Source organism: Scyliorhinus canicula, chromosome 7, assembly GCF_902713615.1.
Source record: "Scyliorhinus canicula chromosome 7, sScyCan1.1, whole genome shotgun sequence".
Classification (NCBI taxonomy): Eukaryota; Metazoa; Chordata; class Chondrichthyes; order Carcharhiniformes; family Scyliorhinidae; genus Scyliorhinus; species Scyliorhinus canicula.
In genome coordinates, this window is record NC_052152.1 from 208,066,689 (window position 1) to 208,091,871 (window position 25,183).

Sequence of the window (25,183 nt, forward strand, 5' to 3'; positions counted from 1 at the left end):
GTGCCGCACTGTCAGAGGGTCAGTACTGAGGGAGTGCCGCACTGTCAGAGGGTCAGTACTGAGGGAGTGCTGCACTGTCAGAGGGTCAGTACTGAGGGAGTGCTGCACTGTCAGAGGGTCAGTACTGAGGGAGTGCCACACTGTCAGAGGGTCAGTACTGAGGGAATGCCGCACTGTCACAGGGTCAGTACTGAGGGAGTGCCGCACTGTCAGAGGGTCAGTACTGAGGGAGTGCCGCACTGTCAGAGGGTCAGTACTGAGGGAGTGCCGCACTGTCAGAGGGTCAGTACTGAGGGAGTGCCGCACTGTCAGAGGGTCAGTACTGAGGGAGCGCCGCACTGTCAGAGGGTCAGTACTGAGGGAGTGCTGCACTGCCAGAGGGTCAGTACTGAGGGAGTGCTGCACTGCCAGAGGGTCAGTACTGAGGGAGTGCCGCACTGTCAGAGGGTCAGTACTGAGGGAGTCCTGACCTGCCAGAGGGTCAGTTGAGGGAGTTTCCAGCCACGCAGAAAACTGAGGCTCTGTCCGTCCCATCAGGTGGGGGTAAAAGATCACATGACCACTATTTTGGAGAGTAACAGAGGAGTTCTCCTTTGCCCCTCACCAATATCACAAAAAACAGAAAATGCCCCGCAGGTCAGGTGGTATCTGTGGAGAGTGAAACAGAATTAGTGTTTCAGATCGAGAGGACCATTCACTGGATGATTCAGTTTAGCATTCTCGCCTGGAGCCCCAGGAATTCTGGCTTTTGAAGCAGCCGCCCTTGTGGGACCTTGTCGACAGTAGCAGCAATGTCCATGTGGAGCACATTCAGCATGTCGACCTCACCAACCGCACGTGTCAGGAAAATCGTCAATCAAGTTAGCCCTCCCCCCTAACTCATCTGTTTTGACTTTGCGTGATGAATCTGTGCCCCTCTAAATACAGTCCCCCAGCATCAATTCCAATCAATCGGCCGCACCTGAAGTTAAAATAATGGGCATATCATTGCTTTGATTATCTCTTCTGTACTCGGAGGAGCAGCCATGCCGACACAGCATTGGTCCTCTCTCTGCCCAGCGAGGGCGCTGGTCAATCAGAGCTGCAGCTCCGTCAGAGCCAATATCTCGGTTATGGGGTGGGGTGGCCAGGGCTGATCTCACCGACCCCCAAGGTGGGGGTCTGACAATCGGGTTCTGTATCACTGAAGCTTCATTTCCAACCCCTCAAGATTGAGGCCAACATTATATTGGGCTTGTTCATGACATTATTTTATCCTGTCCACACCCTATTGACAGACCTTTTGCAAAGTTTAATGACTAAAACCTTTGTTTTTCCCGCCTGAAATAGTGAAATACCTGAAGGAGGTGTCGTCTTATTTCAAGAACACGACGGCAGGTTCGGCCCAGGGATGGGATTCCTCATCGCCTCCCGGGAGTGGGGGAAGCTCGCCAGTCTCTGGCCCACAAGGGGACTTGGAGCACGAGAAGACCATCCCCTTGAAGATGTGTTACGTCCGAAGGAAAGTCAGGTCACCTGACCTGGAAAAGCGGTAAGGAAAAGAGAAATGACTTGGAGACCACAGGGAACCAGGGCACCGTTGATCTATGCTAGCTGGAACACAGCCTTAAAACATCAGGTTGAAGTCCAACAGGTTTGTTTCAAATCAGTAACTTTCAGAGCAAAGCTCCTTCCTCAGGTGAATGAGTCACCAGGGTGATGGGGTCAGTCACCAGGGGGCATAGGTTAAGGTCCGTGGGCCAAAGTTTAGAGGTTTTTTAAGCAGAGGGTGGTGAGTGCCTGGAACGCGATGCCAAGGGAGGTTGTGGAAGCAGATACATTAACGCCGTTCTAAAGGCATCTTGACAAACACATTGATAGGATGGGTATGGCGGGATACGGCACAAGGAAGGGCTGAGGGTTTTGGCAAAGGTTGGTATCATAGAACAGTACAGCACAGAACAGGCCCTTCGGCCCTCGATGTTGTGCCGAGCAATGAACACCCTACTCAAACCCACGTATCCACCCTATACCCGTAACCCAACAACCCCCCCTTAACCTTACCCTTTAGGACACTACGGGCAATTTAGCATGGCCAATCCACCTAACCCGCACATCTTTGGACTGTGGGAGGAAACCGGAGCACCCGGAGGAAACCCACGCACACACGGGGAGGACGTGCAGACTCCGCACAGACAGTGACCCAGCCGGGAATCGAACCTGGGACCCTGGAGCTGTGAAGCATTTATGCTAACCACCATGCTACCGTGCTGCCCTATCATGACCAGTACTGGCTTGGAGGGCCGAGGGGCCTGTTCCTGTGCTGTATTCTTTGCTCTTTGACTTTAACCTTGTAAGACTTCTTACTGTGCCCACCCCAGTCCAACACCGGCATCTCCACATCATGGTTAGCTGCAACAGTACACCAAGTATCAACTGTGGACAGCCAGCAGCATGCCTGAGTCATAATGTTCCCACTTTCACTCCAAGGACACACAAATCTAGGCTGTCACTCCAGCACAGTATTGAGGGAGTGCAGCTGGTGATGGTGCGCCTGATGGGGTGAGACATTAAACCAAATCGGCCCCCTCGGGTGGACATAAAAAAACCCATGGCAGTATTTTGAAGAACCGGGAACTGGTATCTTGGCCTCTGTTTATTCCAGCCGTTATCACGTTGCTGTTCGTGGGATTGAGCTGTGTGCAAAGTGTCTGCTGTGTTACATCACACAGTAGCTGCCCTGCAAACACACTCCATTGGGTGTGAAGAGTGTGAGACATCCTGTGGTGATGAACAGTGCCAATCTGTCTTGTTTCCTTATCAATATCTCTCCGTCTTTATTAACAAACTGGAGTAAGTTTATTATTTTTGAAAAGATTGAAGAGAGAGCCTTGAACAGACAGGAGAAAATTCCTCAATAACCCCCACTTTAAACTCCGCAATATTTGATATTAAACAAACATTAATTTCTGCTGGATGATCATTTAGATAGATACATAGAAGATAGGAGCAGGAGGAGGCCTTTTGGCCCTTCGAGCCTGCTCTGCCATTCATCACGACCATGGCTGATCATCCAACTCAATAGCCTAATCTGCTTTCTCCCCATAGCCTTTGATCCCATTCTCCCCAAGTGCTCGATCCAGCCGCCTCTTGAATATATTCAAAGTTGTAGCATCAACTACTTCCTGTGGTAATGGATTCCACAGGCTCACCACTCTTTGTGTGAAGAAATGTCTCCTTATCTCCGTCCGAAATGGTTTACCCTGAATCCTCAGACTGTGACCCCTGGTTCTGGACACACCCATCATTGCTAACATCTTCCCTGCATCTACCCTGTCTAGTCCTGTTAGAATTTTATAAGTCTCTGAGATCCCCCCTCATTCTTCTGAACTCCAGCGAGAACAATCCCAACCTAGGCAATTTCTCCTCGTATGACAGTCCCACCATCCCTGGGATCAGTCTGATAAACCTTCGCTGCACTCCCTCGAGAGCAAGAACATCCTTCCTCAGAGAAGGAGACCTAAACTGCACAAAACATTCCAAGTGTGGCTTCTCCAAGGTCCGATATAATTGCAGCAACACATCCCTGCTTCTATACTCGAAACCTCTCGCAATGAAGGCCAACATACCATTAGCCTCTTTACCGCCTGCTGCATGCTTACCTTCAGCGAATGGTGCACAAGGACACCCAGGTCCCGCTGCACACTCCCCTCTCCCAATTTACAACCATTCAGGTAGTAATCTGCCTTCCTGTTTTTGCTTCCAAAGTGAATAACCTCACACTTATCCAAATTATACTGCATCTGCCATTGATTTGCCCACTCGCCCAACCTGTCCAGATCTTGCTGTAGGATCCCTGCATCCTCGTCACAATTCACCCTCCCACCTAACTTGGTATCAGCTGCAAACTTTGAGATGTTACATTTTGTTCCCTCATCCAAATCATTAATATATATCATGAATAGCTGGGGTCCCAGCACCGATCCCTGTGGCACACTAGTTACTGCCTGCCAATCTGAAAAGGACCCATTAATCCCTACTCTTTGTTTCCTCTCTGACAACCAGTATTCTATCCCCCTCAATACATCTCCCCCAAAAGCCATGCCTTTAATTTTGCACAACAATCTCTAATGCGGGACTTTGTGAAACGCCTTCTGAAAGTCCAAATATACCACAGCGACTGGCTACCCCTTGTCAACTGTACGGGTTACCTCTTCAAAGAATTCCAACAAATTTGTCAAGCATGATTTTCCCTTCATAAATCCATGTTGACACTGACTGATCCTGCCACTGCTTTCTAAATGTTCCGCTGTAAAGTCCTTGATAATTGATTACAGGCATGGTGTAGGAGGAAGGGTTTCAGTTACTTGGATAATTGGAGCACATTCTGGGGAAGGTGGGACCTGTACAAACAGGATGGGTTATACCTGAACCAGAGGTGCACCAATATCCTGGGAGGGAAATTTGCTACAGCTCTTCGGGGGGGTTTAAACTAATTTGGCAGGGGGATGGGAAACTGATTTGTAGTCCAGGGGATAGCGTTGCTGGAGTTCAGAAAGTTGAGGGTAGAGGGTACGGAGGAAGGTACTAAGGTCACAAGAGTGGACCTGCAGGCATGAAGGTGGTTTGAAGTGTGTCTACTTCAATGCGAGAAGCATCAGGAATAAGGTTGGTAAGCTTGAAGCATGGATTGGTACCTGGGACTACGATGTTGTGGCCATTACGGAGACATGGATAGAACAGGGGCAGGAATGGTTGTTGGCGGTTCCAGGGTTTAGATGTTTCAGTAAGATTAGGGAAGGTGGTAAAAGAGGTGGAGGAGTAGCATTGTTAATCAAGGATACTATAATGGCTGCAGAAAGGCAGTTTGAGGAGGATCTGTCTACTGAGGTAGTGTGGGCTGAAGTTAGAAATAGGAAAGGAGTGATCACTTTATTAGGAGTTTTCTATAGGCCCCCAAACAGTAACAGAGATGTGGAGGAAAAGATTGCAATGCAGATTTTGGATAGGTGCGGTAGTCACAGGGTAGTTGTCATGGGTGACTTTAACTTTCCAAATATTGATCAGAACCACTATAATTCGAATAGTTTGGATGGGGCTGTTTTTATCCAGTGTGTGCAGGAGGGTTTCCTCACACAATATGTGGATAGATCGACAAGAGGCGGGGCCACATTGGATTTGGTACAGGGTAATGAACCGGGCCAAGTGTTAGATTTGGTTGTGGGAGAGCACTTTGGAGATAGTGACCACAATTTGGTAACTTTCTCTATAGCAATGGAGAGGGATAGGAACATACGGCAGGGCAAGGTTTATAACTGGGGGAAGGGTAATTGTGATGCGATTAGGCAAGAATTGGGGAGCATAAGATGGAAACAGGAGCTGTCAGGGATAGGCACAATTGAGATGTGGAGCTTGTTCAAGGAGCAAATACTGCGCGTCCTTGATAGGTATGTCCCTGTTAGGCAGGGAGGAAATGGTCGAGTGAGGGAACCATGGTTCACAAAAGAGGTTGAATGTTTTGTCAAGAGGAAGAAAAGGGGCTTATGTAAGGATGAGAAAATAAGGTTCAGTTAGGGCACTTGAGGGATACAAGATAGCTAGGAAGGAGCTCAAGAAAGGGCTTAGGAGAGGGCATGAGAAGTCCTTGGCGGGTAGGATCAAGGAAAACCCCAAGGCTTTTTACGCTTGTGAGGAATAAAAGAATAACCAAGGTGAAGTTAGGGCTGGTCAAGGACAGTAGTGGGAACGTGTGCATGGAGTTTGAAGATATAGGAGACGCCCTAAATGAATACCTTTCTTCAGTGTTCACAAAGGAGAGGGGCCATGTTGTTGTGGAGGATAGTGCGATACAGGCTGGTAGGCTGGAGGAGGTAGATATTCGGAAGGAAGATGTATCCGAAATTTTGAGAAGCCTGAGGATAGATAAGTCCCCTGGGCCTGATGGGATATATCCTAGGATTCTTTGGGAGGCAAGGGATGAGATTGCAGAGCCTTGGGCTTTGATCTTTATGTCCTCACTGTCTACAGGAATAGTGCCAGAAGACTGTAGAGGCGAATTTTGTCCTCTTGTTCAAGAAAGGGAATAGGTATAACCCTGGGAATTATAGGCCAGTTAGTCTCACTTCGGTCATAGGTAAATTATTGGAAAGGGTCCTGAGGGATAGGGTTTATGATCATTTGGAGAGATACAGCTTTGAGGATAGCAAATGTGGTCCCTTTGTTCAAGAAGGGGAGTAGAGATAACCCCGGTAACTATAGGCCGGTGAGCCTAACGTCTGTGGTGGGTAAGGTCTTGGAGAGGATTATAAAAGATACGATTTATAATCATCTAGATAGGAATAATATGATTAGGGATAGTCAGCATGGTTTTGTGAAGGGTAGGTCATGCCTCACAAACCTTATCGAGTTCTTTGAGAAGGTGACTGAACAGGTAGACGAGGGTAGAGCAGTTGATGTGGTGTATATGGATTTCAGTAAAGCGTTTGATAAGGTTCCCCACGGTCGGCTATTGCAGAAAATACGGAGGCTGGGGATTGAGGGTGATTTAGAGATGTGGATCAGAAATTGGCTAGTTGAAAGAAGACAGAGAGTGGTAGTTGATGGGAAATGTTCAGAATGGAGTTCAGTTACGAGTGGCGTACCACAAGGATCTGTTCTGGGGCCGTTGCTGTTTGTCATTTTTATAAATGACCTAGAGGAGGGCGCAGAAGGATGGGTGAGTAAATTTGCAGACGACACTAAAGTCGGTGGAGTTGTAGACAGTGCGGAAGGATGTTGCAGGTTACAGAGAGACATAGATAAGCTGCAGAGCTGGGCTGAGAGGTGGCAAATGGAGTTTAATGTGGAGAAGTGTGAGGTGATTCACTTTGGAAAGAATAACAGGAATGCGGAATATTTGGCTAATGGTAAAATTCTTGGTAGTGTGGATGAGCAGAGGGATCTCGGTGTCCATGTACATAGATCCCTGAAAGTTGCCACCCAGGTTGATAGGGTTGTGAAGAAGGCCTATGGTGTGTTGGCCTTTATTGGTAGAGGGATTGAGTTCCGGAGCCATGAGGTCATGTTGCAGTTGTACAAAACTCTAGTACGGCCGCATTTGGAGTATTGCGTACAGTTCTGGTCGCCTCATTATAGGAAGGACGTGGAAGCTTTGGAACGGGTGCAGAGGAGATTTACCAGGATGTTGCCTGGTATGGAGGGAAAATCTTATGAGGAAAGGCTGATGGACTTGAGGTTGTTTTCGTTAGAGAGAAGAAGGTTAAGAGGTGACTTAATAGAGGCATACAAAATGATCAGAGGGTTAGATAGGGTGGACAGCGAGAGCCTTCTCCCGCGGATGGAGGTGGCTAGCACGAGGGGACATAGCCTTAAATTGAGGGGTAATAGATATAGGACAGAGGTCAGAGGTGGGTTTTTTACGCAAAGAGTGGTGAGGCCGTGGAATGCCCTACCTGCAACAGTAGTGAACACGCCAACATTGAGGGCATTAAAAAATTTATTGGATAAGCATATGGATGATAATGGCATAGTGTAGGTTAGATGGCCTTTAGTTTTTTTTTCCATGTCGGTGCAACATCGAGGGCCGAAGGGCCTGTACTGCGCTGTATCGTTCTATGTTCTATGTTCTAATCCAGGATAGTCAACACGGATTTGTGAGGGATAAGTCTTGCCTCAAAAGTTTGATTGTATTCTTTGAGGAGGTAACTAAGTACATAGATGAAGGTAGAGCAGTTGATGTCGTATACATGGATTTTAGTAAGGCGTTTGATAAGGTGCCCCATGGGCGGCTCATGCAGAAAGTAAGTTGGTGTGGGATAGAGGGAAATTTGGCTGATTGGATCAGTAACTGGCTGTCACATAGAAGACAGAGGGTGGGGGTAGATGGTAAATTTTCACCCTGGAGCCCAGTCCCCAGCGGTGTACCACCGGGATCAGTGCTGGGTCCTCTGCTATTTGTGATTTTTATCAATGACTTGGATGATGGGGTTGAAGGTTGGGTTAGTAAATTTGCTGATGACACCAAGATTGGTGGAGTAGTGGATAATGTGGAGGGCTGTTGTAGGCTGCAAAGAGACATTGATAGGATGCAGAGCTGGGCTGAAAAGTGACAGATGAAGTTTAATCTTGATAAGTGTAAGGTAATTCATTTTGGTCGGACAAATTTGAATGTGGATTACAGGGTTAATGGCAGGGTTCTGAAGAATGTGGAGGAACAGAGAGATCTCGGAGTTCACATCCATAGATCTCTGAATGTTGCCACCAAAGTGGATAGAGCCTTGAAGAAAGCCTATAGTGTGTTAGCATTTATTGACAGGGGGATTGAGTTTAAGAGCCGTGAGGTTATGCTGCAACTGTACAAGACCTTGGTTAGACCACATTTGAAGTATTGTGTGCAGTTCTGGTCATATCATTATAGGAAGGATGTGGAAGCATTGGAAAGGATGCAAAGGAGATTTACCAGGATGCTGCCTGGATTGGAGGGTAGGACATGAGGAAAGGTTGAGGGAGCTAGGGCTTTTCTCATTGGAGCGGAGGAGGATAAAAGGTGACTTAGTTGAGGTGTATAAGATGATGAGAGGGATAGATAGAGTGGACATTCAGTGACTTTTTCCTCGGGTGGATGTAGCTGTTACAAGGGGGCATAACTAAGATTCATGGTGGAAGATATAGGAGGGATGTCAGAGGTAGGTTCTTTACTCAGAGAGTGGTGGGGCATGGAACGCACTCCCAGCTATAGTAGTGGAGTCGGACACTTGAGGAACTTTCAAGCGGTTATTGGATAGGCATTTGGAGTGGACTAGAATGATTGGGAGTAGGTTGATTTGATCTTAGTTTCAAACTGTGGTGTACAGTTCAATGTTCTATGTGGATTCAAGCATTTAGTTTCTTCGCTTGGGACCCGGATCCTCCACAGGGAAAAAGGTGATACAGAAGCAGCTGATATGGACACATGTGGAGAGCCTGTATCAGAGGAGACAGAGCAAGGGCTGAAATACTTAAAAAGCTTCCTGAGGAACAGGGGTCATAGCTACAGAGCCGGTAACCTGGACTGTAAAGCAAACGGCACGGTGCCACAGTGGCTCGCGCTGCCGCCTCACAGTGACCCGGGTTAAGTTCTGGCCTCGTGTATGTCTGGATGGAGTCTGCATGTTCTCCCCGCTTCTGCGTGGGTTTCCTCTGGGTGCTCCGGTTTCCTCCCACAGTCCAAAGATGTACAGGTTAGGTAGATTGGCCATGATCAATTGCCCCATAATGTCCAGGGATGTACAGGTTAGGTGTGGTTGCGGAAATGGGGAGGGGAGTGGGCCAAGGTCACTTTCAGGGGGTCGGTGTGGACTCGATGGGCAGAATGGCCTTCTTCGGCACTGTAGGATTCCAAAATTCTATGGACTCTCAAAGTGTCACACAGTGAAGAAGGAGGGTCTACAGCCCAGTGTTCAGGTACTGACTCTGTGAAGGTGTCCCCAGCAGTGTGTCAGTATTTACAGGGGGTCCCCGGGGAGTGTGTCAGTATTTACAGGGGGTCCCCGGGGAGTGTGTCAGTATTTACAGGGGTCCCCGGGGAGTGTGTCAGTATTTACAGGGGGGGTCCCCGGGGAGTGTGTCAGTATTTACAGGGGGTCCCCGGGGAGTGTGTCAGTATTTATAGGGGTTCCCTGGGGAGTGTGTCAGTATTTACAGGGGGTCCCCGGGGAGCGTGTCAGTATTTACAGGGGGTCCCCGGGGAGCGTGTCAGTATTTACAGGGGTCCCCGGGGAGTGTGTCAGTATTTACAGGGGGTCCCCGGGGAGTGTGTCAGTATTTACAGGGGGTCCCCGGGGAGTGTGTCAGTATTTACAGGGGTCCCCGGGCAGTGTGTCAGTATTTACAGGGGGGGTCCCCGGGGAGTGTGTCAGTATTTACAGGGGTCCCCGGGGAATGTGTCAGTATTTACAGGGCATCCCCGGGGAGTGTGTCAGTATTTACAGGGGTCCCCGGGGAGTGTGTCAGTATTTACAGGGGGTCCCCGGGGAGTGTGTCAGTATTTACAGGGGGTCCCTGGGGAGGGGTCAGTATTTACAGGGGGTCCCCGGGGAGTGTGTCAGTATTTACAGGGGGTCCCTGGGGAGGGGTCAGTATTTACAGGGGGTCCCCGGGGAGTGTGTCAGTATTTACAGGGGTCTCCGGGGAGTGTGTCAGTATTTACAGGGGGTCCCCGGGGAGTGTGTCAGTATTTACAGGGGGTCCCTGGGGAGGGGTCAGTATTTACAGGGGGTCCCCGGGGAGTGTGTCAGTATTTACAGGGGTCTCCGGGGAGTGGGTCAGTATTTACAGGGGGTCCCCGGGGAGTGTGTCAGTATTTACAGGGGGGTTCCCGGGGAGTGTGTCAGTATTTACAGGGGGTCCCTGGGGAGGAGTCAGTATTTACAGGGGGTCCCCGGGGAGTGTGTCAGTATTTACAGTGGGTCCCCGGGGAATGTGTCAATATTTACAGGGGGTCCCCGGGGAGTGTGTCAATATTTACAGGGGGTCCCCGGACAGTGTGTCAGTATTTACAGGGGGGGTCCCCGGGGAATGTGTCAGTATTTACAGGGCGTCCCCGGGGAGTGTGTCAGTATTTACAGGGCGTCCCCGGGGAGTGTGTCAGTATTTACAGGGGTCCCCGGGGAGTGTGTCAGTATTTACAGGGGGTCCCTGGGGAGGGGTCAGTATTTACAGGGGGTCCCCGGGGAGTGTGTCAGTATTTACAGGGGTCTCCGGGGAGTGTGTCAGTATTTACAGGGGGTCCCCGGGGAGTGTGTCAGTATTTACAGGGGGGTTCCCGGGGAGTGTGTCAGTATTTACAGGGGGTCCCTGGGGAGGGGTCAGTATTTACAGGGGGTCCCCGGGGAGTGTGTCAGTATTTACAGGGGTCTCCGGGGAGTGTGTCAGTATTTACAGGGGGTCCCCGGGGAGTGTGTCAGTATTTACAGGGGGTCCCCGGGGAATGTGTCAGTATTTACAGGGCGTCCCCAGGGAGTGTGTCAGTATTTACAGGGGTTCCCTGGGGAGTGTGTCAGTATTTACAGGGCGTCCCCGGGGAGTGTGTCAGTATTTACAGGGGTCCCTGGGGAGTGTGTCAGTATTTACAGGGGGTCCCCGGGGAGTGTGTCAGTATTTACAGGGGGTCCCTGGGGAGTGTGTCAGTATTTACAGGGGGTTCCCGGGGAGTGTGTCAGTATTTACAGGGTCCCCGGGGAGTGTGTCAGTATTTACAGGGGGTCCCGGGGAGTGGGTCAGTTTTTACAGGGGGTCCCGGGGAGTGTGTCAGTATTTACAGGGGGTCCCCGGGGAGTGTGTCAATATTTACAGGGGGTCCCCGGGGAGTGTGTCAATATTTACAGGGGGTCCCAGGGGAGTGTGTCAGTATTTACAGGGGGTCCCCGGGGAGTGTGTCAGTATTTACAGGGGGTCCCCAGGGAGTGTGTCAGTATTTACAGGGGGTCCCCGGGGAGTGTGTCAGTATTTACAGGGGGGGTCCCCGGGGAGTGTGTCAGTATTTACAGGGGGTCCCCGGGGAGTGTGTCAGTATTTACAGGGGGTCCCCGGGGAGTGTGTCAGTATTTACAGAGGGTCCCCGGGGAGTGTGTCAGTATTTACAGGGTCCCCGGGGAGTGTGTCAGTATTTACAGGGGTCCCCGGGGAGTGTGTCAGTATTTACAGGGGTTCCCTGGGGAGTGTGTCAGTATTTACAGGGGGTCCCCGGGGAGTGTGTCAGTATTTACAGGGGGTCCCCGGGGAGCGTGTCAGTATTTACAGGGGTTCCCTGGGGAGTGTGTCAGTATTTACAGGGGGTCCCCGGGGAGCGTGTCAGTATTTACAGGGAGTCCCCGTCGAGTGTGTCAGTATTTACAGGGGGTCCCCGTCGAGTGTGTCAGTATTTACAGGGGGTCCCCGGGGAGTGTGTCAGTATTTACAGGGGGTCCCCAGGGAGTGTGTCAGTATTTACAGGGGGGTCCCCGCGGAGAGTGTCAACATTTACAGGGTCCCGGGGAGTGTGTCAGTATTTACAGGGAGGTCCCCGGGGAGTGTGTCAGTATTTACAGGGGTCCCCGTGGAGTGTGTCAGTATTTACAGGGGGTCCCCGGGGAGTGTGTCAGTATTTACAGGGGGGTTCCCGGGGAGTGTGTCAGTATTTACAGGGGGTCCCCGGGGAGTGTGTCAGTATTTACAGGGGGTCCCCGGGGAGTGTGTCAGTATTTACAGGGGTTCCCTGGGGAGTGTGTCAGTATTTACAGGGGTTCCCTGGGGAGTGTGTCAATAGTTACAGGGGGTCTCCGGGGAGTGTGTCAGTATTTACAGGGGTCCCGGGGAGTGTGTCAATATTTACAGGGGTTCCCCGGGGAGTGTGTCAGTATTTACAGGGAGTCCCCGGGGAATGTGTCAGTATTTACAGGGGGTCCCCGGGAGTGTGTCAGTATTTACAGGAGGCCCCCTGGGGGAGAGTGTCAGTATTTACAGGGGGTCCCCGGGGAGTGTGTCAGTATTTACAGGGGGTCCCCGGGGAGTGTGTCAGTATTTACAGGGGGTCCCCGGGGAGTGTGTCAGTATTTACAGGGGGTCCCCGGGGAGTGTGTCAGTATTTACAGGGGGTCCCCGGGGAGTGTGTCAGTATTTACAGGGGGGTCCCCGGGGAGTGTGTCAGTATTTACAGGGGGGTCCCCGGGGAGTGTGTCAGTATTTACAGGGGATTCCCGGGGAGTGTGTCAGTATTTACAGGGGGTCCCGGGGAGTGTGTCAGTATTTACAGGGGGTCCCTGGGAAGTGTGTCAGTATTTACAGGGGGTCCTCGGGGAGTGTGTCAGTATTTACAGGGGGTCCCTGGGGAGTGTCAGTATTTACAGGAGTTCCCTGGGGAGTGTGTCAGTATTTCCAGGGGGGTCCCCGGGTAGTGTGTCAGTATTTACAGGGGGTCCCCAGGGGGAGTGTGTCAGTATTTACAGGGGGCCCCCGGGGAATGTGTCAGTATTTACAGGGGGTCCTGGGGAGTGTGTCAGTATTTACAGGGGGTTCCCGGGGAGTGTGTCAGTATTTACAGGGGGTTCCCGGGGAGTGTGTCAGTATTTACAGGGAGTCCTCGGGGGAGTGTCTCAGTATTTATAGGGGGTCCCCGGGGAATGTGTCAGTATTTACAGGGGGTCCCTGGGGAGTGTGTCAGTATTTACAGGGGTTCCCTGGGGAGTGTGTCAGTATTTACAGGGTGCCCCGGGGAGTGTGTCAGTATTTACAGGGGTTCCCTGTGGAGTGTCTGTATTTACAGGAGATTGCCAGGAGTGGGATGGGCTGAATGGTCTCCTTTTGCTCCTTCGTCTTACGGTGTTTTGTCTATGTTTACACGGAGATGGCCAGTAAATAATAATGGTTCCCCCCCAGTCCCATTTCAGCTGCTCTGCCTAACTCATTGCTCCCATTATACTGTGGTGAAGCTTTGAATGAACTGTCCAATTATTCCCACAGCCCTGCTCTTTCTGCGTATATGCGTAATGTTTTCCTTTTGGGGCGTTTGCCCAGTTCTCTTCCCAAATCTGCTTTTACCACCCTTTCAAGCAGCAGATTCCATGTCATCAGAACCGCCTTTGCAGGCAGTGCAATGTGACCACTTCTCTGTGCGATCCATATAGCTCTACACCTTGCGGATGTGTCACAGTGATTCCAAACCCTGCTCGAACTCGAAAACCCAAATCTCACGTTTCTGTATCTGACAGCGCTTCCTGCAAACCTGGTCATCCAGGCTGCCTGGGCACCATTTTACATATTACAGCGCACACATTCCACCTGACTGAGCTTCCCAGCTATCTTCACTTTACTTCTCTTGCATTAACTCTCTTTGATTTTGGATTACTTGTATTACCTTGCTATGGTTAACACTGCTGCCTCACAGCGCCGGGGACCTGGGTTCGAATCTGACTGTGAGTAACTGTGCGGAGTCTGCACTTTCCGTGTCTGCGTAGATTTCCTCCTACAGTCCATAAATTTGCAACTTAGTTGGATTGACCATGCTAACTTGCTCCATAGTGTCCAAAAGGTTAGGTTGGGTTACGGGGGGTAGGGTGGGGGAATGGGCCGAGCTAGGGTGCTCTTTCGGAGGGTGGATGGAGATTCAATGGACCGAATGGCCTCCTTCTGCACTGATGGATTCTATATCAGCCGTAACTTTCCCTTCTTTCAGATGCTGGTTTTTCACACACTGCCCCTCACACTGAACACATCGAGCCAATCAACGTAGCAGGTTCCTCTCGGGTACCGGTTGTGTCTTTTCCCCCATTGCTGCCTGAAAGCAGCCCAGATACGTGCCAAATAACTTGCTTTGCCGCCTCCAGCAGGGGCAAGACCACCTTCCCACGGGTGAAAAATTGGAAAGCAATAGAGCCTCTCTTTCCTCTGTGTCGGATTCCCACTTTGATCCAAATTCCCAAATGCACTGCGTCCCCCTCGGGCGGAGGTTTCTCTCCACAGCTCTGTTAAACTTCCCTCGTCCTTTCCTCATCCAGGGAGAACAATCCCAGCATCTCCAGTTCTTCCCATAAGTGAGATCCTTCACCCTTGCTACCTATTGCAGTAAATCTCCTCTCCGAATCCATGAGGTCCTTTCTGAAGTGTGGGGCCAGAATGAGGCCGAGGTGTGGGGCCATCTTTTCAAGTCTTATTTATAATGCGCAGGCGACTTCCCAGCTCGTCCAACCACCTTTTAAAGCATCCGTACACCCCGGGGCAGCACAGTAGCATAGTGGTTAGCACAATTGCTTCACAGCTCCAGGGTCCCAGGTTCGATTCCCGGCTGGGTCACTGTCTGTGCGGAGTCTGCACATCCTCCCCGTGTGTGCGTGTGTTTCCTCCGGGTGCTCCGGTTTCCTCCCACAGTCCAAAGATGTGCAAGTTAGGTGGATTGACCATGCTAAATTGCCCTTAGTGTCCAAAATTGCCCTTAGCGTTGGCTGGGGTTACTGGGTGATGGGGATGAGGTGGAGGTGTGGGCTTGGGTAGGGTGCTCTTTCAAAGAGCCGGTGCAGACTCGATGGGCTGAATGGCCTCCTTCTGCACTGTAAATTCTATGATTAAAGCTGCAAATCCAGTTCCTTTTGTAACCAGGGGACCCCATTTCAAAATGAGGGGGACGCTACTTGGGACCGCGATGAGGAGAGAGTTCTTTACACACACGGTTGTGAATATTTGGAATTCTGTATCTCAGATGGCCGGGGAAACTCCATCATTGAGGGTATTTGAATCGGAGATGGATAGATTCCGGATTAACAATAATGTGAAGGGTTATGAGGCTAATGGATGTGAAAGTCATTGAAGTAATCTTGGCGGAGCAGGACCCGATGGGCTGAATGGCCTACTCCTGTCCCTATGTTCCTACATCTGAGTGAGAAGCTGATTTTTAAAAATTTCTCTTTGGAGTTTCATAGTTTCTAGATTGTTTTGTGTGACTGACTCTACTGATCTCAGTCTCTGTCTTTCTCCTTCCATCAGGTACATTGACCTCTCCTCAGCGGATGGGAAGTCTTCCGTCTCTCTGAGGGTGAAGGACAGTGCCACCGCTCAGTCCTGGTTCAATGCCCTTCATGGGAATGCCAGCGCACTCCTGCCTATGGTCAAAGCAGAGATGAGAGCCCTGGCAGGCAACACTGGCATAGCCGGGAGTAAAGAAATTAAACACGTTGGCTGGCTGACTGAGCAGGTGAGTGCCCTTTGTTTACAGGGTTAAAGTATTTGTCAAACCCTTTGAAGTAAAAAGAAATCTCATGATGGTTGCAGTTAACAGTAACTTGCATCTTTATAAAGTGCCTTCAATGTACTAAAAGATTTCACAGGAGTTTCAATAAACATTTAAAACTGATGCACGAGAGACGTGCCAACAACCTCAAATCTCCTTGTGTGCCCTGGCCTGATGATGTATATGTCAAGCGCCTTGGAAATGTTTTACTGGTTAAATATATAAATGCAAGTTGTTGCTGGGATCGTGCTGTGCCTAAGGCGATAGGGCAGACCTTGACACGCACAGGAGTCCAGACCCCACCTAGTTAGTTAATCTCACAGTCCGGTGGCAGGATGATTTTTCAATGGGCTTTCTTCACTTGTTAAGTGTTAACCGGATTGCTGTGGGTCTGGAGTCATGTGGGCTGAATTCCTGAAGGACATTCGGGGGAGCACGATTGATGGAAGCTTCACGGTCACCATTAGGGGCTGTTTAGCACAGGGCTAAATCGCTGGCTTTAAAGCAGACCAAGGCAGGCCAGCAGCACGGTTTGATTCCCGTACCAGCCTCCCCGAACAGGCGCCGGAATGTGGCGACTAGGGGCTTTTCACAGTAACTTCATTGAAGCCTACTCGTGACAATAAGCGATTTTCATTTCATTTCATTTCATTAGATAAAGGATCTGGATCGGCGCAGGCTGGGAGGGCCGAAGGGCCTGTTCCTGTGCTGTAATTTTCTTTGTTCTTTGTTCTTGAGACTGGTTTTCAGTCCCAGGTTTTGTCTTTTATTTTAAATTTAGGATACCCAATTTTTTCTCCCATTAAGGGGCAATTTAGCGTGGCCAATCCACCTACCCTGCACACCTTTGGGTTGTGGGGGCGAAACCCACGCAAACACAGGGAGAATGTGGAAAGTCCACAAGGACAGTGACCCAGGTCCGGGATTCGAACCCGGGTCCTCAGCGCCTCAGTCCCAGTGCTAACCACTGCACCATATGCCGCGCCTTTCTAAAAAATTATTTTATTACAAACGTGCATCAAAACAGGTCACAGCAAATAAACACTCCGGGAAACATACTTCCCAACAATCAACTTGAAAAAAAAATAAAAAAATTTAGAGTACCCAATTAATTTTGCCCAATTAAGGGGCAATTTAGCGTGACCAATCCACCTACTCTGCACATCTTTGGGTTGTGGGGGCGAAACCCACGCAAACACGGGAGGAATGTGCAAACTCCACACGGACAGTGACCCAGAGCCGGGATTGAACCCGTTACTCAGCGCCGTGAGGCAGCAGTGCTAACCACTGCGCCACCGTGCTGCCCTCCAACAATCAACTATACAGTCTGTACAGATTTTTCCCCTTTTTCACCCCACCCTCACTGCGACGAACAGCTCCTCAAACACGGTCATAAAAACATCCCCCCCGCCTTTTCTCAAGCTCACCTGCTGAGCCCCTTAATTCATACTTTATCTTCTCTAACGGCAGGAAGTCGTACAGGTCACCCAACCATGCTGCTACCCCCGGTGGCGATGCCGACCGCCACTCGCAAAATTTGGTGCTGTGCAATCAGAGGCAAAGGCCACGACATCGGCCTTCCTCCTCTCCATGAGCTCCTGCTTCTCTGAAACCCCAAATATCGACGCATCTTTTTTAATCACTTGGGGGATGTGGGCCTTGCAGTGTTTATTACCCCTCCCTAATTGCCCTTGAGATGGTGGTGGTGACCGCTGCAGTCCAAGTGGTGTAGGTACACCCACTGTGCTGTTAGGGAGGGAGTTCCAGGATTTTCACCCATCAATTAATTGAATTTAAATTGTACCAGCTGCTGTAGTGGGATTTGAACCTGTGATCCCAGAGCGATGGGCCATTGGATCATTAGTCCAGTGATGTTACCACAGCCTGCGCCTGAACGATGATGGTTGTGTTGTACGTTGGAAGAATATTTTTTGGGAAGGTTTCTGAGCATCACAGTACTTGTGATGTCTAGATTCGTACATCTTCCAGACCCTGATATAGGAGTGTGATCCACAATGGAAATTCAACCTCATTACACAAGGAGAGTTTGCCTCGTTCTTTCAAATATCACTCCATTGAAGATTTGCTGGCGAAGACTCTCCTCATTGTTGATTTCCCTCCTTCCATGGCTCAACCACCTTTACCCTAGTCGATTGGGGGAGAGGCCCCTCTTCCCAAGGTGGCCCAGTGGGAGATGGGTTGACTCTCTCTCCCCATGATCCTGGCACACCCGGTATTACCACGCTGTTTCCTTTGTTACAGGTGACCAGTGATGTGGAAAAACCCGTTCTGGCCATTCTCACGGAGAAGGACTTGCTGCTGTACACCAGCTTACCACAAACCAGAGAGAGCTTGAACAGTCCCAGTTCCAGGCACCCGCTCATAGCAACCAGGTCAGCCACAACACTGCCTCCTCCTGACTGAAATCTGTAACGCCAAATAGCATTAAAGGAAGGACCCAGTATTGGCAAAGTTGAAAAGAGTATTTATTGTCCATCCCTAGTTGTTCCTTGAGAAGATGGTGGTGAGGAGCTGTAAAGATGCATTCTCACAGACTTCATTAGCGTACAGAAAAGGTATTTAGAAATGGGAATAGTAAAGCAGCCCCATAGCTGTAAATGACTCCCAAAATGTCTCTGCCTTGGAACCTGTCTCACCCTAGGGCTGATTCCACTCTTTTGGTCACACGCCATATGGCTCTTACTCTGCTGTGTTGCCCTTAAAGAGACCATCACCACAAGACGCCTTCTGGTTAGGTTCTCTACCTATCACTTTTCATATTCCCCTTTCTGTCTTTTGTTTTTGTTCTTATTTCCTCCACCTCTGACTCCTTTGCACAGGTTAGAAAGGAAGAAAATGCTGCCGGGGTGAGAGAGATGATTGGTACACAAGAATGTACAATTGATAAAGAGGAGGTGTTAGAAAGGCTATTTCTGTTTAAAATTGATAAGGTACCAGGACTGGAGGAGATGTATCTAAGGATACTGAGGGAAGCGAGAGTGGAAATCACAGAGGCACTGCTGTGAATCTTCCAGTCTTCCTTCGACACGGGGGTGGTATTGGAGGATTAGAAAATTGTGAATGTTACATCCTTGTTCAAAAAGGGCTGCAGGGATAAAGCCTAAAACTATGGATCTCCAGTGGTAGGGAAACTTCTCAAAACTATAATTCGGGATAAATTCAATAGTCACCTAGGCAGGCACAGGATAATTAAAGAAAGCCAGCATGTATTCATTAAGGGAAAATCATGTTTAACTAACTTGCTGGAGTTTTTTCAGATGGTAACAGAGAAGATTGATAAAGGCAATGATGTTGATGTGGTGTATATGGATTTTCAAAAGACATTTGATAAAGTGCCACACAACAGACTGGTGAGAAAAATTCTAACTCATGGAATAAAAGTGAAAGTTGACACTTGGATAAAAGAATTGGCTGAGTGACAGGAGACAGAGTCGTGATAAATGGTTGTTTTTCAGTTTGGAGGAAGGTTCTCCAGGGGTCAGTGTCGGGACCCTTGCCCTTGATGTGTATTAACAACCTAGACTGTGGTGTTCAGGGCATGATTTCAAAATTAGCAGATGTTACAAAGATTGGAAACATTATCAACCGTGACGAGGATAGTCTCGAACTTCAAAAGGACATAATAATAATAATAATCACTTATTGTCACAAGTAGGCTTCAATGAATCTACTGCAAAAAGCCCCTAGTCGCCACATTCCGGCGCCTAATAAGCAAGTTGGTGGATTGGGCAGACAAGTGGCAGATGAAGTTCAGTGCAGAGTAATGGAGGTGATTCATTTTGTCAGGAAGAATATGGAGAGATAGAATAAAATAAAGGAAGAAACTCTGAAGGAGGTGCAGAAACAGAGGGACCTTGGGGCATATGTACCTAAATCATTGAAGGTGGCGGGGCCTATTGAGAGAGCAATTAATAAAGCTTATAGTATCCTAGGTTTTATTAATAGGGGCATTGAGTACAAGAGTAAGGAGGTCATGTTGAACTTGTATCACACACTAATTAGGCCTCATCTGGAGACTGCGCCCAGTTCTGGGCACCATATTGAGGAAGGATGTGACCGCATTGGTGAGAGTACAGAGGAGATTCCGACGAATGATTCCAGGGATAAGGAACTATAGCTATGGGGATATTGGAGAGGTTGTGTCTATTTTCGTTGGAGAAAAGAAGGCTGAGAGGAGACTTGATATCGGTATTCACAATCCTGAGGAATATGGACAGGGTACATAATGAGAAACTGTTCTCACTTATCAAGACCTGGAGGGCGCATGTTCAAAATAATTGGCAAAAAGGGGTAAAAGTGATTAAGGAAAGCTTTTACACGCAGAGGGTGGTTGGAATCTGGAATGAAAGTGGTGGAGGCAGATTCGAGGGAGGTGCTCAAAAGGGAATTGGATTGCTACCTGAATGTACACTGTTACGGGGGCAGCACGGTAGCATTGTGGATAGCACAATCGCTTCACAGCTCCAGGGTCCCAGGTTCGATTCCGGCTTGGGTCACTGTCTGTGCGGAGTCTGCACATCCTCCCCGTGTGTGCGTGGGTTTCCTCCGGGTGCTCCGGTTCCCTCCCACAGTCCAAAGATGTGCGGGTTAGGTGGATTGGCCATGATAAATTGCCCTTAGTATCCAAAATTGCCCTTAGTGTTGGGTGGGGTTACTGGGTAATGGGGATAGGGTGGAGGTGTTGACCTTGGATAGGGGGTAGGGTGCTCTTTCCAAGAGCCGGTGCAGACTCGATGGGCCGAATGGCCTCCTTCTGCACTGTAAATTCTATGTAATCTATGTTACGGGGATAAGGCAGAGGAGTGGGGAGAGATGGAATGCTCTGTCAGGGAGCCAGTACAGACTCGATGGACCGATTGGCCTCCTGCACTGTAAAGATTCTGTGATAAATTGTTGATGCCCAGGGAATCGAGAGACATGGAGAGCGGGTGAGGAGGAGGTGGAGGTTTAAAGGATTATGGAGTGGCAGAGACAGCTGCCAATGGTGCAGTGATTAAAATCGAGGCATAATGGGGCAGAGTTGGAGAAGTGCAGCGACCTTGGGATGGTGGGTGGGCGGAGGCTACGGAGATGGGGAGAAGCCATGGAAGGATTGGAAAACGAGGATAAAAATGTTTAAAATTGTACAGTCGCTGGACCGCGGGAGGTTAGCAAGTGCGGTGGGTAATGAGTGAAAGGGACTTGGCGTGAGGTTATCATCCAGGCTGCAGAGGTTTGCTCAAGCTCAGGTTTTGGGGGGTGGAGGATGGAGGGTCGGCCAGGAGAGCGTTGGAATAGTCAAGACTAGAGATAACGAAGGTATGGATGAAGGATTTGGCAGCAGATCAGATGAGGCAGGGTGGAGTTGGGTGAATTTATGGAGATGGACGTAGGCTGTTTCTGGTGATGGGACAATTTTGTAGTTGGATACAGCACCAGGGTTCTTGGTGACTGGTGAAATGCCACGGCCTTTCCAGGTCCGATTTCCTTCAAGCGAGTTAAGTGCAGACATCTGGTCAATACCTCCCAACTCAATACTGCTCAAAACACCATCCATCCAAAATCTGGAACTCGTTTTCTCCCAGCTAAATCTGAACTGTTTGTTTTGTAATTCAGTGCTGGATATTGGAGGGTGGATCAATGGTGCCTGGGAGTGGGTGTGAGGTGGGCTTGCCTCTAATAGACAGAGAGGGTGAATGTGGTTGATGGTTTGTCTTTCAGGCTCGTTCACTCTGGCCCTGCCAAGGGCTCTCTTTTGGCTGACAATTCCGACCTGTCCTTTGTCCTGAGGGCTGGCACTCCTCACGGTGTGGAGACTCACCTGTTCTCTGCGGAAATCCACCTGGATCTGTCCACGTGGACACGGCTGCTGGTTGATGGCTGTCACAACGCGGCTGAGCTGATTCAGGAGGTCGTCACAGGTGAGTGGCCTTTCCTCTTTGAGATTCCGGAGCCCTGTTCCAGATTCCTCAGCCAATGGAAACGACCTGTGCCCACCCCATCGAGACACCTTGGAATTGTGTAGGGTTCAGTGAGATCTCTCCTTTTACTAAACGGCAGAGAATGTCGACCCAATTTCCCTAGCCTCCCCTCAGCACACCCCTCTCATCCCGGGCACCAATCTATATTGAGCTTTCGCTCAATCACCTCCACTCCCAAGTATATCCGTCCTTCAATATGGAAGCCAACACTGTCCCAGTATTCGGGACGTGGCCTCAGCAACATCTCTTCAATTGCAGCAAGAGTTCGGTATTCCTACACTCCAATCCTCCAATGCCGGTTGACCTTCCTAATTGTTTGGTGTACCCGCATGTTAACTTGTGTTCCTTGCAGAGCCACCCAACCCCTCTAACCATTGGCATTTACACATTTTATGCTTTTTAATAAAATTGTGATTTTTGTTCCTGCCACCTCACACTTGGCCGTATTAGACTCCAGGCAGCATTGATCATATCGGGCGCAATTCTCCTCCTCGCAAAGCCACAATGTGAGCTGCGATCGGGTGGGGAACTGAGCACCTGGCCAAAATCGAAGTCCGCACTTGGCGCCGATTTGGGCAGCAGCTCCGGCCCCCCTCTGGCGGCGATGGCCAGGTTTCCATCCCGTGTTGGCAATGGCATGTAAATGTGATTAGCGGATTAGACACAGTGTGCTCTGCCCTTCAGCGTGTTCCGCCTCTCTCAGGTGGAGGTCTCACAAGCGTGAATTACTACAAGCATTGGCCAGCGGGGGCTGGGCGCACTGGCTGCTGGGCGCGGGGGGGGGGGGGGGCTTTCTGGGGTGTTGGCTGCCCAGGCCGGGGGCAGTAGAAGGTGGTGACTTGGTGCCAAATCCATGGACTTGGAGTGACCCATTGGGATTGGGATGGCCTGGTTCAGACCCCCATTGCTGACGTCTGTCTTTTAAACCCACCCCTTTGCTGCTACTTACCCGCTCCCCTCACTGCCGAGTGCTGCCTGTGTCCTGTGAATGCTCACAGCCCACCCAGGCTTTCCCCCTGGACACCCTCATACCCCAGCTGTATCACCAAGGGCCATGTTCAATCGGGGGCCCCACCAGGTGTTGGCCCTCCTGAGAAACGCTGCCCCATTGCAGAGGAAGCAGAGCTCACCCCAATCAGAGGACACCTGCACTGTTGCCATGTTTGCTGGCTGCAGTGAGTGTGTGGTGAGTGGAGCGCTCAGAAACAGCTCCAGCTGGCCGGCTCTTTGCCGCTCACTCCTGCCTCGGGTTAGAACCCCCAATGGGCCAGAAATTGCTCTGAATTCACGCTCCACAAAGAGAGCCCCCAACGGAACGTGAACCGCACGCAATTCAGTCCCGGCGTCAACACTTAGTCTCCCAAACGGAAAATTTCGCCCACTGAATGATGGAGCAAGCTCGAGGATTCACATGGTCTATTCCTGCATATGTTCGTGTATTCAAGTCTCTTCAGACCCTACCACACCCCCAGCATCCCTTTATCCTCCAAACCAGATAATTAAGGAAGAGTTGTTATCATGTCTCTGAGAAACATCCTGGTGTTGGGTGGCACCATGGTCTAATGCTCTCTGCACTTCTTCTTGCTTCAGCATGTACCTGGGATGGGCAGGATTGCAAACTGGCTGTCCACTTGGAGAAGGGGTTCACCATCTACCAGGACGCCCCCGAGATTGGCAGACCCAAGATCCTCCTGAGTCAACCCTTTGAGAAGCTTCGCATGTCCTCTGACGATGGTGTCAAAGTGTTGTACCTGGATTTCGGGGCATCTGAGGCGGAGATTGTGAGTATTTTTGTGACCCTTTGTTCCACGGAGAACCCCCAAAGGTTGAGGCGCAGTTTAGTGTTTGTGGTTCTGCAGAGGGCGTGAGTTCATACTCCACCAGGGCAGGCTGAAAGTTTAAAGCAAATTCTGGGATTGTCCAGGCCAATACGTGACTCCAGTCCCAAACCAAACTTAAAAATTGGAAGAAATAAATTAATGTTTATTCTCTCAGGGTGTGGATGGCGCTGGCAAGGCCAGCATTTACTGCCCATCCCTAAATGCCCTTGAGAAGGTGGTGATGTGAAGCACTGCTGTCTTGGTGAAGAACCCACAGTACGGTTAGCAGCACAGTGCCAGTGGGTCCAGCGACAGTGAAGGAGCAGCAATATATTTCTCACTGGGGAACTTGGAGTTGGTGATGTTCCCATGTATCTGCTGGCCTTTTTCTTTCAGCTGTACTGAGGGAGTGCCGCACTGTCAGAGGGTCAGTACTGAGGGAGCCGCACTGTCAGAGGGTCAGTACTGAGGGAATGCTGCACTGTCAGAGGGTCAGTACTGAGGGAGTGCTGCACTGTCAGAGGGTCAGTACTGAGGGAGTGCCGCACTGTCAGAGGGTCAGTACTGAGGGAGTGCTGCACTGTCAGAGGGTCAGTACTGAGGGAGTGCTGCACTGTCAGAGGGTCAGTACTGAGGGAGTGCCGCACTGTCAGAGGGTCAGTACTGAGGGAGTGCCGCACTGTCAGAGGGTCAGTACTGAGGGGGTGCCGCACTGTCAGAGGGTCAGTACTGTGGGAGTGCCGCACTGTCAGAGGGTCAGTACTGAGGGAGTGCTGCACTGTCAGAGGGTCAGTACTGAGGGAGTGCCGCACTGTCAGAGGGTCAGTAATGAGAGAGTGCCGCGCTGTCAGAGGGTCAGTACTGAGGGAGTGCCGCACTGTCAGAGGGTCAGTACTGAGGGAGTGCCGCACTGTCAGAGGGTCAGTAATGAGGGAGTGCTGCACTGTCAGAGGGTCAGTACTGGGGGAGTGCTGCACTGTCAGAGGGTCAGTACTGAGGGAGTGCTGCGCTGTCAGAGGGTCAGTAATGAGGGAGTGCTGCACTGTCAGAGGGTCAGTACTGGGGGAGTGCTGCACTGTCAGAGGGTCAGTACTGAGGGAGTGCTGCGCTGTCAGAGGGTCAGTAATGAGGGAGTGCTGCACTGTCAGAGGGTCAGTAATGAGTGCTTAGATGAGGCCCTATCTGCCCCTAAGATTGATGTAAGCGATCCTACGAGATAAATGTATGAAGAGTAGAGGAGTTCTCCCAGTCTCCTGGCCAATTATTCGCTCTGGACGAGCATCACTGCAGAACAGGTGAACTGATCGGATTCACGTTCCTGTTCCTTGGATCTTGCTGTGCGTGAATTAACTGCCTTGTTTCCTTCATCACAACAGTAATCCATTGGCTGCAAAGTGCTTCGGAATTTTCCGAGTTCATGAACGGTGCTATATAAATACATCTGCCTTTCGGAGCCATTTCGTGGTGAGGGGTGGTGGTGAGGGGGGGTGGGGGTGTGAGGGGGGGTGTGAGGGGGGGGGGGGTGAGGGGAGGGGGGGGTGAGGGGGAGGGGGGGGGTGAGGGGGAGGGGGGGGGGGTGAGGGGGAGGGGGGGGGGTGAGGGTGAGGGGGGGGGGTGAGGGGGAGGGGGGGGGGGAGGGGGGGGGGGTGAGGGGGAGGGGGGGGAGG

At 50.4% G+C, this 25,183-nt stretch overlaps 1 protein-coding gene across 1 annotated transcript in view; it reads left to right on the plus strand.

Annotated features, from left to right (window-relative positions):
- LOC119969761 (alpha-1-syntrophin-like) overlaps nt 1–23,579 on the plus strand; it is a 25,939-nt gene extending 2,360 nt beyond the window's left edge. Inside the window, exons 2-6 of the mRNA XM_038803820.1 lie at nt 1,330–1,531; nt 15,472–15,679; nt 17,978–18,108; nt 21,437–21,636; nt 23,287–23,579. Of these exons, the coding sequence (XP_038659748.1) occupies nt 1,330–1,531; nt 15,472–15,679; nt 17,978–18,108; nt 21,437–21,636; nt 23,287–23,564 (1,019 nt within the window). The 3' untranslated portion in view covers nt 23,565–23,579. The remainder of the gene's footprint in view (nt 1–1,329; nt 1,532–15,471; nt 15,680–17,977; nt 18,109–21,436; nt 21,637–23,286) is intronic.
- The last annotated feature ends 1,604 nt before the right edge of the window (nt 23,580–25,183 follow it).